The sequence below is a fragment of the Neocloeon triangulifer genome, unplaced genomic scaffold (assembly GCF_031216515.1).
Source record: "Neocloeon triangulifer isolate White Clay Creek 2 clone unplaced genomic scaffold, ASM3121651v1 ptg000017l, whole genome shotgun sequence".
In the NCBI taxonomy this organism is placed as follows: domain Eukaryota; kingdom Metazoa; phylum Arthropoda; class Insecta; order Ephemeroptera; family Baetidae; genus Neocloeon; species Neocloeon triangulifer.
Window position 1 is genome coordinate 8,268,156 of NW_026775559.1, and position 16,364 is coordinate 8,284,519.

At 36.8% G+C, this 16,364-nt stretch overlaps 1 protein-coding gene across 3 annotated transcripts in view; it reads right to left on the reverse strand.

Moving 5' to 3' along the window:
• Positions 1–16,364, reverse strand: part of LOC132203708 (semaphorin-2A) — a 292,313-nt gene that overhangs the window by 44,669 nt on the left and 231,280 nt on the right. For all 3 annotated transcript variants that reach the window (XM_059631661.1, XM_059631660.1, XM_059631659.1), the window contains one exon: positions 8,222–8,309. In XM_059631661.1, coding sequence (XP_059487644.1) covers positions 8,222–8,309 — 88 coding nt within the window. The remainder of the gene's footprint in view (positions 1–8,221; positions 8,310–16,364) is intronic.

Consider the following 16,364-nt stretch of genomic DNA (forward strand, 5'->3'; position numbering starts at 1 on the left):
TGTCCGATCCGCTAATTGAATTGCGCCGAAAGCTGCAATTACCCGAGCCACATTTTCTTTTTATTTAGTGCCGGCGTGTCTGCTGCAGATGACGAATGTCTCCGCCGCCATTACATTTTGTTCTGCTGTCAAATTGCGCGGAATAAACTTTGCAATTTTTCTTCTTGCGACATTCCGTCTGCGAGTCGGGAGTGAAAATCGACTTTACGGCTGCTGGTGTGTGTAGGAGGGCTGCTGCTCTTTTCGCCCGTAATTAAGTGTGAAAAATGCATCCATCCGGACAAAATGCGCAGTTCCAAGATATAAAAGATATAAAATCATTGTAGGAGAGGGTCGAAATTCACTCGGACGGGTGCCAAGAAAACTCCTCCAAGTTTAAAATCACGGCTTTTTATGCGGAGAGGGTGAATATTGTCGGCTACTTTGTGACATTTAAAAACCGGATTCGAAATGTCACGGCGCCGCTGCTTTTGTGAAATATTAGCCAGAGCGGAACAATAAAGCCAAGTCCCTGGAGGGGGATGACCCGAGTGACTGGGAAAATGAGTTTCCTTTCCTTATTCTAGCAGCAGGTGAAAAATACGTATATATAAGTGCTGCACGTCGAGAAACAGGTGGGAGTCGGGAAAGACACAAAGTTCCTTGGAGAAATTAAAAAGATAACTCTTGCAGCGGCTGGACGCTGCCGGGACACTGGGAAATTGCTGTTGCATCTCTCGCCGACTGCAAAAATTCTCTTTTATGATCCGTGCTGATGCTTTGCTACGTGCACCGTCTTTTATGAGGCGAGGAAAAGGGAAAAAAACTAGGTGCATGATGCGAGTGTTGCAATTCTCTAGGTTTTTTTTTAATCTTTCTCCACGGTGCTTTAAAGAAAAGAAACTCGTAAAAGTTTGCTTCCATTTTATTTGATTTGTAAATGTTACAAACTCAAATGTTAATGAAAATTCATAGAGTGCACTTTAGAAGCATAAAACTATCATATTATAGACTTTCCTATTTTTTTTCATCAAACGCTACAGATTAAGCTGCATATCAAGAAATCATTTTAATTTTTATCTGTTTCAGTTTGATTATAAATTTTGTTAGACGATATCGGTTTTGTTGAATAAAAGCAATAATTATTTAGGCAAATTCTTGTTTTTTTGAATGCCTACTCTAAACTAAATTTTTTTATTTTCTTTCCATATCTAAATTTTTCATAATAGATGTTTATACTCCACGTTTCAAAAGCGAGTACCACCTTAAAAGACAGATGATTTTTTTAAACTCATTTTGGCGAGGAGATTTTAATTAGCTCTCGGAACACATGTGCAGTGATGTGTCAGTTTTCATACTTGAGGATTCGTTTGGTTTTTGGTGTGATCGATGTGCTTGCCTCACGCCAAATCGGAGAAATCCGATTTCGCGCAACAAATAAAACGAACAAAGAAAAGGCTTGTTTGGCGAGACGTGATTCGCCAGGATTATGCTTGTTGTTGTTGCCATTATGAGAAAAGTTTCCATGCATGTGTATTTTGATAAATAAATAATCGAGAAGGCGGAGGAGACTTTTCCACTGGATATTTATAAGCAATACGCGCGCCCCAAAGCATGTTTATTCCGAGTTGAAAAGTTGCTGCATATGTCGGGAAAGAGAGGAAAAAGACGAGAAAAAAAACCAACTCGGAAGAGAGAAACTCAGGAAGTGCGTTATACTTTTCTACTTCTTCTCTCTTGCTGAAAATATAAAAACATACACACTCTTGCAGAAAAATACAAACCGAAAATGGCGTTTCTGCAACTTTAAAGTGCGTGGCTTTTACTTGAAAAAAGACGCACGCTTTTTACTTGCAAATCTCCTTTGTTTGCTCAAACAACTCTGCCGAGACGGAAAATTTCCTCTCCGGCTGTGTGTTCATGCAAAAGAGCGTGAATTTTTCAACCACGAGGTATTTAGCCGGCAGCGTCCGAATTTCTTTCGTCTCGGCGTTGACGTGAATTATGGCTGTGCAGATTTATGCGTTTGACTTAGAAAACGTCACATTATTATTACCCCTTTTGCCGTCGCTTTTGCAGGCAGCGCATGAAGATAAACTACTTTTGTTATTTCGCGACGCCACGGTGCAGGAGAGAGAGCGAAAGAAAGTAAATAATGTGTTTTGGAAAGAAAAGTTTGTCTCCCGCCAAGCTCCGGAATAACAATAATATGGGAAAATATGGGGGCATATGTTATCACTGTGGTGATTTATTTCCCTTGCTTGCGCATAATGCCGAATCCAAATTGCTATTTCGCGTCCCCGAAAGAAAAAGCATAAATTTAAAATTGCGTTGCTTGAGGGGTCTGAAAACCTTACAAATTAAAAAAAAGTGATCTTTTAAAGTTTCCAAGTACAATTTTTGCGAAGAGTATTTTTTTCTTTATTATTCTGACACTTGGGGAAACTGGATGGTTTTCACCAGTGAAATATTTTGTATTAATCTGGGTCTTAATAACCATCGAATTTTAATTTCCCAAGAGTTGGTAAATCCTTTAGGTGGAAATGTGTTCTTTGAAAAGTAACTCATCCGTCAACTGGAATGATTAGCTAGAGAATTTCGATGTAAGGTGCGGCTTCAATCATAAAGCGTCAAATGAGCGAGACATGGAGGATGAATTCAATGGTGCAAGTCTTCATTCTTTCTTTGCAGTAATTAAAAGCACGTTGGTCTTTTGTGCCTCGCAATTCACAGTTCGTTAATTCCACACTGAGCGGCTCAGAGAGAGAACAATTTTAATCAGATTATAGAAAGGCGCGCCGGATGAGAAATGAAAAGTTAATTGACGTATTTAAGACGCACCCCTTTTCTCTCTCTCTTTCATTCCCGATGAGTATATTGCGAAATAAATTTATTTTATTTCCAGCAGACCGTTTGATCGGCGTATTTACACACGACTGCACTAATTAATATCATTAGGTGCGTCGCACGTTTGCTGAATCAGCGGCTGAAATTCTCCCCCTATTGTCGGCCGAGATAAAAACGAGCCGACGAATGGAAGAAAAGGGGAATTTATTTGCAGTGTGCGGAAGAAACTGAGGGATATAATGAGGTTGATAAGGAAGTGCATGGCGAGAAGCTGCGACTGCACTCAAGCGCGACGTAATTGCATTTGTATTCTCTCTCGTCCATTAGCCTGGCTCTCATCAATTTAATTAAGGCTGTTGATCTTTGATTAAATTAATAGATGCATAATTGGAAGCCAGACACAAACGCGAGAAAGAAAGTTAGGGAGAGTTTTCATTAAATTTCTCAGATTCCAAAACTTTAAAAGTTTGTAAAGCGGAATCACAACATTTTCCATTAATTAGAAAGCTTTTTAATTACTTTTTTTCTGTATTCATACCTGACACAAAATTTCTCATGTTCTTCCTAATTCATATATTTAATTCAGAAAAGTAGAAATGAGTGAAAATTCTGAAAAAAAAATTGTATTGATGAAAAAAAGACACAAATGGTTAACTTTTGAACTTGGTCTGGGGAAAGTTGCTTGAAAGTTGGATTTTTTAATTGAAAAAATTTGAATAGGACGTCAAACAGTTATGGAGTTTGGTCCAATGAACAGCACCAGACTAAGTACCAGTTGCTCGCGGAAGCCTCTTCACATTCGCCCACCACGATCTTAATTGAAGTAAAACTTTGAGGCGCGAGCTGCTGTGTAATAGCTCGCTTATTACATGCATTCAGCATCTCATATAGAGAGGCAGAGAGAGCAGCAGATACAAAACAAAGTTGGTTGAATGAGTGACAAAAGTTTAATGGCGCTCTGCTTCGGGAGAGAGACCGACTCCCTCTGATAAATCGAGTTGCCGGTTGGGCTTATTACACACTCGTTCGCTCCACTGCGAAAGAGAAAATGGCATTGATATTTAATTGGAGGAATTTCAATGGCGTAATTCAGCATTTGAGTTGATGCGATGCACTGAAAGTCTCACGACTACCTATAAATTAGTTGGTGAATTTCATTAAAAGTTGCGTAAAAATTCGACAGAAAATTGAGAAGCTCAGTTAACTTGCAACGAACATTATTTGTGAAAAGGAAGGTAATAATTTATTCAGATTGATTTTTTACCACTGAATTGTAATATTGGCTGATCAAATTTTGTATCAGTGATTACTAACAAAAGTCACCTATATTATGCAATATTAATTGAATATATATCAAAAAATGGATATACCCACTTCTGATAAAGGATGAAACAATTTATTTATTTATGTATTCTTGGTATAATTTCTGAATATAGAATTTATTGTATACACTATTCGTATAGTAGCATTGAGATATATCTGATATGCAATATACATATTAGAAGGGTGTTCCATATATTATATAATTTCATTTTACATAGGAAAATATAAATTGTATTTTAATTTATCCAATAAATGCTTCTGGCATTAACAAAATGTTTTTGCTAAAAAATTTTATATAAAAATTAATTAATTATTATAATCTAAAAATAATCAAAATCAGCACGTAGTAAATTAATCATAAATAAAAAAATTAAAAGTTTTATTATTTTTTTATAACTATGTATTTATGTTATTTATTTTTTTAAACATTTAAAAATTCTTCTTTCTCTTAAAATGAAGCTTGCCGAGAAATTTTACAGCCACTCAGCATCAACAGGGACCATATTGTGTTTGCACACTATCACCTTCATATCGGACGGATCATAATTAACTGCAAAGCGGCGCACGCGTTTGCAATGCATCGTAAAGTGCGCTTATCGCCGCCCAAACGTTCTCCATCTTTATGATTGCTAATTTTGTTTTACGGCCCGCACGGGGGTGGGGCTGGCGCGAACAACAAAACTCGTGCGCGCGAAATTAACTGGCACGTGCTCATTATAAATTGCGTCATTATTATCGTATAAGTACTTCATGTATGCACACTGCATACTTTTCACTTTCATTGTCTTCTCTGGTGGCGGGCGATAAAATTTTACGCGCGCACGAACCAACCCCCTTATTATTATTGCAATGCAGCGTATCACGTTTTATTATCTTTACCCTGATCTCGTAAAACTCGGGAAAAACATTTCGCCGCTTTCTTCCGCCGGAATTGATTTCCTCGGCAATTAGTCTTTGTTTGAGGGGCGGATAATAATAAAAATAAACCTACTCGGATGATTGGGGAGCGGCTGAATACGTGATTTGCCTCAGCAAAATAAATCCACCATAACCGCGGCGGCTATAAATTTCTACTGCAAATAGCCCCAAAAAAGTGATTATTTCTTTACGCAGAAAAAGAGAAAATTTCAAAGAAATTGACAATCCAAAGAAATGTACATTAGAAAATTTGCATTTTTGATTACAAATTTTACCTTATACAAGTTATATCGTCAATTAATTTATTCTATATTATTATTATTTTTAAACAAACGATTCAATATCCGGCTTATTATTTTTTTTTTCAAAAGCTTTGTAGGCAGCATTAAAATTTAGAATTGACGATTTTGTACTCTTACGAGGTCAAGCCAATTTTCTCTACAATTGTTATGATTTTTCCAAAAACAATTTATTTGGAATTAATAAAGGAATTCGATTACCGTCTTTTAGGAGGTCAACAAATCACCAGAAGTGGACACTGGAGATTTTCACCCGAAGCAGAATAGATAAGCAGATGAGCTCGGCGGGGAGTATTTATCTTTCTCCAAGGAATCTTTACAAGAGAGTGCAGGAAACACAACTAGGGGCTATTTTTATAAGCGTAATGCAGATGGAATAATAAACAGCTCAGGAGGGCCGGAAAAAGAATGGCTATTACAGCTCTGCTCCTCCGGCCGTGGATTACGAGCTGCTGCTGCTGCAATATTACTTCTCCACGTCTCGGCGTTTTTTGCACCTTACACCTAATCTCGTTGTCGTCTACAAATGTGAGCACAAACTTTTCTTATTCGCAAAATCTCTCCTTTGTAATAAAATTACGATGATTCAAAAAGAAAATGTAGCCCGTGCAGCATTGAAGAGAGAAGAAGATGCTAAAAGAGATATTTTAATTAATTAGTTTTTTCTTTACATATAATATGAAAATTCAGATCTCTGAAAATTTGCAGTTTTGAACAGTTTCCAATTTTTGGAAATTTTTCATTTTCAAGTGTCACTTCCTTCTTTTCAAATTTAAATTCAAGTGCCCGCAAGTTTTAAAATAATTTCTTGCAGGGGGAATTTTACACACCAAGTGAGATCTGATGACCCGACGTGTGAGAGGTCACCGGCTTCAGTTGACATTTGTTGGAATTGCGACGCGCTGCAGCGTTTTTCATTTATTTATTTTTGCGCGGACTCTCTGGGCGGCGTTTACAGATTACTGATGCTTATCGCACACTCGACACCTCGCCGTGAATGGAGGTTGTCCTGCATGTGTATGTTTACGCGGCGCAAGTGTGTATTTATGTACCGAGCAATCTCGGGCCACGCGCATTTGAGCTGCTCAAACATCAGAGTGTATCAGAACGAAGGACGGCCGAGGGCAAACACAAGAACTGGAGCGCACTCGTGACGGGATTGAGTGCGTCTGAGAGCGCTTTATGCAAATATATGGGTCAAGACACGCGCCCCAGCCCCGGCTCTCGTCCCTTTCGACTTATCCATATTCAAAATTTCCAACTCTAAACTCGTCTACAAACTTAACAAACTTGTTTGTATGCTAATCGATTCCGACAGCAGGACACACTGAATTATTAAATTATTCTTATTCGTTGTTTTTAGTTTGGAGTGACAAATAATGTAATTGCTAAATATTTTATTATTGAATCTTAACTTTACTTCATAATAAGCAATAATAAGCTCTTTCTTATACAATTCACGATTTTTTAGGAAAATCTATTTGAAATTGGAGATATAATGCGACTTATCGTAATAAAAGGTAAAATTTTAGGTCATTATGACGTAAAATTTATTAAGGTTTTGAAAAAAATGACATAGAGCTTCAATAAATGCTTATTCTTCTTACTCCTCAGATAATTTGAAAAGTTACTGTTATCAAAAATGATAAATTGAGTTTTCCAGTTCCTGTTATAATTAAATTCCTTGTATACAAAATATTCGGAATATTGTTAAGGAGTTTCCAGAAAATCAACATCGATTTTGAGTTTCTGCAATGTATTGGCAAAATACCAAACAAAGCATGTAAACGATTTTCATCAGACGGCGTTTGTAACACGTCTTGCGGTGGCGGAGAGACGTGTATGCAAGCCCGCCTGTCACCCATGCCGAGCAGGTTGCATATCGGCTCGGAGCGTCGGTTCGATCCATCGGAAATTCCTTCGTCGGCCGACGTTTAATTACAAGCGAGCGTGTTTGCAACATTCTTGCCTGCATAATTATAGTTAACCGATAGCAGGCGTGATGGAGTGCCGCGTTCGCATCGTCGTGAGCGCAGTGACGAGGCTTTTCTCCCACGACGGACATCTTGCAACTCCTTTTTTACTTTTTTTCGTCCTGCGGTGCTCGAGGTAAAAGCTTTCGGCTCTTGAATTCCGTGCGACGAATTATACTACGACAGACACTCTCTCGGCGGCGAGTGCACGTTTTAATAAAATGGATGATGAAGTTGAGCTAAATTTCTGCGAACGGAGGTGCCGCAGCGTCTAATGCATCCCACCCCTTCCACCACGGTAGAGTGCTCTTTATTCTCGACGGAGTGAGAATATTTATTTTTTTGGAAAATTATCTTTTCCTGGTGCGGTAATGCGATTACAACAAAAGGAAATACTATGGAATTTGTCGGGAAATTCTGTGAAATTCTACGCTGAATTAATTCAACATTTTTCTGAATAGTATTAAGTATTAAGTGGCAATTTTACAACCGTCGTTATTTCAGTAAAACGCAACCATTAAAATATGAATATTTAAACCAACTTTTTGAGCTTTGAATTTATTTACTCCCTTTCTAAAATTCCTGCATTCATTAATCATTTTTTATACACTGTTGATGAGAAAAATTCAATAGCTATAGAAAGTGCTAAAAAAGGAAATGTTTCATAGCTCAATTTTACCATTTAAACTTAAAAATAACGACTATTTGAGTCTGACTTTTTTTAGTTTAAATTTTTATTCAAAGGAGGAAGCTAAGTTCTAATATTGGCAAATGAATTACTAAAAATTTTTAATTTATTTGCATTGCAGTTTGCGTACTACTCAAATCTAAAACTTTTGGGTCAATGAAGTCAGGCTACTTTTCAAAATTATAGGCACTTACATGGCTCCGACGTAGAGGGCGTCGCGTTTCTCATCCAGATAGAACGTCCGGTAGTACATCTTTCCGCAGCTGAACTCGCGCACGTGATCTGCAACACCAAAATACAATTTAGCACAAACACGGCCAATAATCCAATAAATAATGAGGCACTGCGACACTACTCGAGGTGTCGAAAGAACCCAAACACACCACTACTTCTTGGTAATGGAATTCCGACTAAAGGGGGACACCGGCCTGTTTGTATGCAACTTGTTTCACAACGGACATGAATATTTGATGCCGCTGCAGAATCAATTTTCCCTAACAGGTATACCGAACAAACTCTTGCGACCGACAAACGGGCGGGGATTCCGGCTTGGCGTTTCCCATTTTCTGCAAACCGAATTCCGTGTTGCCGAGCGACACCGAGAGATACGATACGGGCGGGGAATTTTTCGTGCGTGGATATAAGTATGCAACCGGTTGGGCCCGTCTTGAGCAAACACAATCTCCTTGAGACGATTTCAGAGCTCGCAGCGGATGCAAAACATGGGCGTGTTTGTGTCTATATGCACGGCGAGAGAGGATGGAAAATGCGAGGACAGGTTTGAAATCTCGTAAAAATCAGTGTTCGAAGGTTGCGTAGGGAATTCGCAGCTAACGCTTTAAGGTTGGAAATATTGTTAGACGAAAGACGCAAAGAAAAAAAAAGAGGTAACATTAAATAACATAAATTTTTATAATGATCATTCCGTCATTTATACAAGATCAATCATGATATAATTTTTTCTCTAGATTTCATAAGTAGCGAAATATTGATAGAATATTTTGGATTCATTTTTATTTAATTTTTGTGTACAATAAGTTGTCAACCACTCACTAAACTTAAGTAAATTTTAACTTGAATTTGAAAAAAAAAATATTAATATTACTACAAAAATGAAACTGTTTTACAAAATTAACAAATTTATTTCAGTGTGCAAGAAAATCTTCAGATTTTTAATAATTATTTTCAATATTTGTATTGTATTTATCACATTAAAGTTTTTTAATGATGGCATTACATTAATTTAATGCCAGACTAGAGAAACATCCCAAACAATGAGGGATTATGGCGTTAGATTTTTTTTTCTCACAGACCGGGAAAATCGCTGTCTCGCACACTTATGAATGTTTCATGAAATCCAAACACAGCCCAGAGATATTTGCGCTCCGAATATATCCGCATTATTTATGCATTCGCACGCAAAATTTCCAATTCGGGATTCAATCCAGCGAAGAGCAAACACAGTGCCTCATTACAGATCAAAAGAGCGCCAGATTTGTCCCGACTGCATATATTTGTGCAGGTTTTGCTCATATGCAGAAGCAATTAACGCGAGAAAGAGAGACACGGCGATAATTCCTGTGCGAAGTTGAAACAATATTTGCACTTTTGTGTGTCTGTCTGCACAGTGCACATGCACTCAACTTTCATCTCTGTGTGTGCTTTCTCGCAAAGCCGCGGCACGTGTTTTTCTCTCGCTCGGTGCGCGCAGGAGGAATTAACAAAACTTCAAAGAGCAAATTTATTATTCTTAGCAGCTGCTCTCGTTTTCACCGCGGCTAAATTTATCGCCTAAACAGCTGGAGGTGCGAGCGAACAATTGGATTTAATGCTCTTAATCGGCGTGGAAAACAAGTTGGATTGCGCTGCTGCCTTATTTTTTCCTCACGGCCGACTCCCATAAATTGTTCCCACATTGGGTTTTGGAAGTAAATCACTCGGAGGCACACAGAGAAAATTCAACCAGAGGTGCCCTTGTTTGTTGGCTGGTGAAAATTATTTGTGCTCTTTGGGTCACATAAATTATTATATTCTTGAAATTTTTACGCCAATGCAAAATTTTGAATTGACGACTGGATACTTAATATCAGATAATGTGATGTAATTTTCCATTACAATAAGAAATTAACTTCAATTAAAAATAAAAAAAATCAATTCATAAAGTAAAAAGAAAAGATTTTGATTTGACAGGGGTTTTATTGTTTTAGGCTGATAAATTTTAACAACGTGTCATTCATATCCAATTTCTGCTGGATCACTTGGTACAATAGAAGCCAATATATATGAGAATATTTTACACCCATCCTTTTTTCTGCTAACCCTTTGAGAGGGAGAGATCCGTCTCAGCTATTTTGATTTCCTTTCATCCTGGGCCGGGGAGCTATCTATATGTAGTTGTTATAGGCCCTTTTCCACGGGATGAACTACTATAGGCGGCATTCAAAACGATAAGTCATTACACTATACTCCTTTCGCTGACAAAGCATCTTGCATGGCCGCCAATCCGGCCTTTTATTCGGCGCGCTGCCATTGTTGGCCAGCACATAAAAGGAGTCTCCTCATCACCTTGCTGGCTTTTTCTCCTTTGGCCGGCGCGCGAAGAAAGGAGGAAGAAGCGGCAGCTAATTGCTTTAACACGCAACGCTGCAGTCCATGCAGCACCCGCCGCCGCCGCCGCTAGATTTATTGCTGTCATTCCGCGCCGTAATGGCCATTAATTTGTCATATTTTATCGCGCCGCCGCTCGAAATAATACCAAGATAGCAGCGCCAAGGATTGACCTGTTATTCCGTGATTAATGCCGGCCAGATTGACTACGATATCACGTGCATGAGTGCTCATGGGCCGAATTCATCCGAGTTTTACAAAATAAGAAACTAGATTGCTTGAAAATAAAATTTAATTCAGTGCCAAAAGGCTGGGATCAAAGCATTTAAAATTTTATCACCTATATTTCAACTTATTTCAATTATTTCTTTGGTTATCTGATCGGACTGCTGTGCAAGGTAAAAAAGCACGAAATGTTGAGGCCATTAGTGAGGAATTAATGCATATGACTGTAATCGCAAGAGATTTGAATTTGATCCATCAAGAGTTCATGTTTTCATTGTGTCAGTACAAAAAATGAGTAAATTTAGGTTAAACATTAGAAAAAAATTCATGTATACAATCACATTTAATTTTTTAAATGCCGTAGTTTATAAAAATTAAACAAAAAATAGCTTAAAATCGGCCTTGGGCAAAAAATATAATTGTATTTGAAAAATTTATATTTCAAAGGATTAACTATTTTTATTTGAATTACAGTAAAGAATATTCCAAATATGTTGAAAAAAAAACCTAAAAATAACTTGAACAGTTAAAAATATGCATCAATGTAACCTTCAATTAACGTATTTTCAACAAAAAGTCCCACTCCTTAATTTTGCCCCGCAATCGGTGTTTTTATTGATTACACATACTAAAAGTATAGAACCAGGTTAAAAAATCTGTGGAATATCTTTGAAAAGCTTGTGTCTTTGATACAAAACGCCTTCACCAATTTGCGAACGAAAGTAATCTAGTGTCCAAATCAACAAACAACACTTTACGCACCCACCTATCTAGCTAAGAGAGAGAACAAGGAAAAGTCGGCAAGGCGTCACCAAATTCTTAGAATCTCAGAGGGCCAAAATGAGACATCACTTCGAAATCCAATTACGGCACAGTCAACAACTGCAATTACAAAGCCTAATTGGGAATGGAAGGAAAAAGGCTCTCGTCTCAAAGAATAAATTTGCATTAATCAGCACACGTGTGTATTAATAGTTAAACAATAAATTCGATAATGCTGGAAATAAATTTATCTTGGGGTGCGAACGCCGACGAAATGCAATAAATCTCGCGGGGCCAATTAAAAAATTCATTCAACGGCCGAAAAACGCGTCAGCGGGAATTAAAAAAAGGCGAGTGGAGTAATTTATGGCTATTTATGCGCGACCTTTCTTTCCACGGTGCCATGAATCATTCCACAATGACACTAACAAGCTGAAACAACGGCAACAAACAACCAGACGCTCACCAATTCTCGCGCATCCCTGATAGGCGTCGGCTGTTATTAAATATAACATTAGAGCCAGAATAATAATAATAATAATAATAATAATACGAACTAGAAACGGCCAAGCGAAGAGGACAGAGAGGATGCGACCAATCTTATTGTGTGAAACGATGTCTGAGGTAGTTTAAAAATAATTATCAAAGCGTCGAGTGAGTTCCAACTCTGGGGATTTAAAACTATTGTTTTTTTTTCGAGGAAAAGTGATTTTGACTTTATATGATGAAGTTTAAACCTACATAAAAGTTTAGAAATATACACATTTTGTCTACTAATTATTAATTCCTTGAAATAATTATATCCTTTGATTTAAGAATTAAATATCTTGAGACTCACATGAACTTTTTAATTTTATTAAAATTATTTTGCAATAATTTTAATTTTTAAATAATTAAATTACATTTATTTATTATATTTATAGCAAAGACCGATTTATAATGAAACTCTATTTAATCTTTCACTTTATAGGTTAAGATTATAAGACAATTTTTATTAAATTATATTATTTTCTTGTCAGGACAAAACAATCATTCCTAACAGCTTAAGCAAGCCCTTTCACAATGGTAAAATTCACTCATTTATCTTGGAGTTGTTTTTAACTTCTTTGTCATTAATGTATATTATTAATCATTAAAACTTCACCTCGGAATGAATTATTACCTTGAGGTTTGATGCACCAATTGTCATGACAATCTAATAATTGAATGCATTAAGAATTCACATTGATGCATTGAATTTTAAATATATAACAAATCATCAAAGATTTTAGGGAGAATTGAACTCGCCGGAGCAGCAAAGTAGGACCTTGAAGGACAAATGATGCGTCAGTGCAGTGGCGTTAAAAGTTTCGAGCGGGTCAGGCGCGTGCGAAGGAAATAATTTGGCGGTGAACACGCCGCACAACAGCAATAATTCCACGCAACCGACGCCGGTCAGCCACCGCACTTTGCAGGCTGAGAATTTTGCAATTCGTCCGTCTCTCTGTGAAATTTTAATGGTGTCGGGAAATATTAATGGAAACACCGCATAGCCAACACCAGATGCGTGGTACCGGTCTGTTCCGCCGTGGATTTGCGTGCGGTTAATTGCAATAATAATAATAGTAATGCGCGCCGTGGTATTCGGTCGGGGTGCCTTATAGGAAGAGGGTGTGTTTGGGGAACATTATACTGGGAAAAAAGAAGCAATTACACACATACACAGGGAGTGGCGCCGACAAACCGAAACCTGCACTGTTTCACTTTTTGCGGCCCTTGTCAAAACACATTTGTTTCGTTCTGTACGAGGAAACAGTACGTTTTGTCACCGACTCCGCATTACGACATTACATATAATGTGGTAAGCAAAATACTGGAAAATTCTAAATAAATTTAAGTCTGTTTTGAAATTTAGTTAAAAAGTGATCCTGTGATTTTAAAATGGAGATAAAGTAAAGTTTAGTTTTTTCGTTTTATTTATACTATTTAAAAATTAGTTGAATAAAATTAAGTATCCAAAATTGTAGGCTAAATAATTAGATCATATTTTATTTTCAGATTTCATACCCGCAATAGTTAACTATTTTATATGAAACTGTCAAAAAGATTTTATTTATTTATTTATTTTATTTATTTATTTTTTCTCCATTCGATACAGTCATGAATACAGCAAGAAAACTAAACATAAAAGTATGATACAGGAAAAGCTGAAAAGATGCAAAATTTAAAGAGCCCCGATAAAAAAAATTAGAAAATAAGTCAATAATTTTAGTATAAGAATAGTTTTATGTCTAAACTTTTGATTGTAATTTATCAACTTCATAATTGATTTTACTTAAATTTAATATTTCCATGGAGTTTTGAATAAAATTTTTATTATTTAATTACATAATGCCAAAGACAAATTCATACACGCGTGAATTCCATTTGAAATTCTATCCAATATGATCCCGAATAATTTCAAATTTATAAAAAAATTTTGTTGTGAGTATAAAATTCCATTAATTTTGATAATACTGTGTTTTCAACAGGCCATGATACAGGCAGCTAATATATGAAATTATATACTGATTGTGCCGAGCGATTGTGTTGTTTTTGTGTGCAGTGATTCGGACACGGCTACTTGGCTGCTGGAAATTTAATGAGAACAAATCATTATTTTGGGAAATCAAGCCGGACTAATTATTGTGCTACGCTCCACATTGCATTATCGACATGCCATACTTGATATACGAATTTTCGCGTGTCGCGCCGCCAAACATTAAAACCCAGCACGCAATCACCAGCAATATTTATAAAGTGGTTAAATAAATAGCCAAAACGAAATGATTTTCAGGAATATAATATGAAAACAAACGCAAATATTATTTCGGCCAATTTGTAGCGAAATTCGGAATGAAAGCCGAGGGCGTCGGTAAAAAATCCAGCTTTTTTCTGCTGGCAAATAATCGAATTCCGGCTTCACGCGTCGTTTTCGCAGCGCGTGTCGGGAATTAGAAGCGAAAAATAATAATCCGACGCATAAACTCGCCAAAATCACCAGCGCCAGCAGCTTTTGTCGCCATCAAGTATGCATCTCGACGCAGCAATAAATGTCGCACACATCGCCTCGCGCGCGCTGAATTTTAATCCAGCGCCACTTTTTTTTTTTACTTTTCTTCCTGTGTGCATTTTCCAAGGGAGAAAAGGCGACACCGTGTTTTATATTTTTATATCAATGAATAAATGTCGAAAAAAGTTGCTCGCTGGTAATGTATCCGCGTGTTTATTTTCCGTCCGCTCGAAGCAGTTTGTTCTTTTAAGAGAAAATATATCTTTTAAGCCTCTTAGCCGCGCTCTCCGAGTAAGAAAAATTCTCTCGCAGAGCGTGCTGTGTATTTTTATTCACGGGATTTTGTCTTTAGATACACATCATTCAATATTCACCGTGGGCGATAGGGAGAGCAACAGAAAAGAATTAAGCTCCAAACGGAGAGAGAGGATTTTGCAAGCAGAGGAAAAAAGTACAAAAAATAGCTGATCAAGCAAAACTTTTCAATCTCTTCTCCGCATTGAAAAGGATTTTGCTTATGAAGGAGGATAAACGCTTTGAGAAGTAAATTAATTTCGGAAGAACCCAATAGAAGGTGCTCAAAATTCTGAAGGCATTAAAGGATTATCCAGAAGTAGAAGGAAGGATGCGATTGCCATTTTTTTAAATTTATTTTTAACATGTTTGAATTTGCATGGAAATACATATTACCTTAATTTAGAATTCCAACCAACTGTATTTCAGAAATAAAAAAAAAAACCATGAAGGTTCATGCCAATTAAAAGAAAATAATAATTAATAAAGCTGATAATTAATAAATCAAAATATTGTGAATTTAAATTATAGAAAAATTTGGCTAAAAAAAACACAAAGATGAACTTCCTTCAAAATTCCTAATTTTAATAATTGAATATGGTTACTTTATAAATCATATGGTATTTAGGCTATTCTATCCTTAGGAATCTCCGATTTCGATTGATGAATGTCCAGCTTCACTTGTGCATAATAAATCATCTCTAGCGCGCAGTGGTGTCATTCTCACGTCCATTTTCGCCTCTCGTCCCCTCGCTCACCCCGAGTGAGAGCAATTGAAACGCACGCAAACGAGCACTCTCGGAAATCTGCGGCCGTATCATAATTACAGGCAAACAGCGTACAATGAGAACGAGAGTGGTCGCATTCGAGATTAGCCACCGCCGCTCATTATTATTCTCCTCCTGAATAATTTCTTTGTCGTTGGCCGCACGCGACCCGCTAAAAAATATAGACTGTTGATTTCTCAGTAATCATTTATTATTCTGATGTTTACGGTTTCCTTTTTTTCCACCCCAACAGAAACTAGTGACGAATCGCGCCTGATTTATTGTAAGCTCGCGTTCGTCTCTTAATGGCGCCCATTTCTTGTCACATCAATCATTATTTTACAAATGGAATACTTTTTCTAACGACAAGACCAACTTTTTCTAGCCTGATTACCTTCATATTTTGTTATGAATTTAAGAAATTAACAACTGTCAATAAAAAAAACTTGCAAATTTTTTGACAAAAATTGATTTTTCAATACACATCTTTTTGTCAAATTCAGATTTATTACAAATTTTTTCACTTTGTCTTCATAAATTTTGGAGGTAAAATAATAATAATATTAAAATGAACAAGCGCTAAAGCGCTTGCGTTAAACGCAAGCATTTTCGGAATGTTGTTGTGGGACTCCATTTTTAATTTTACTTTTT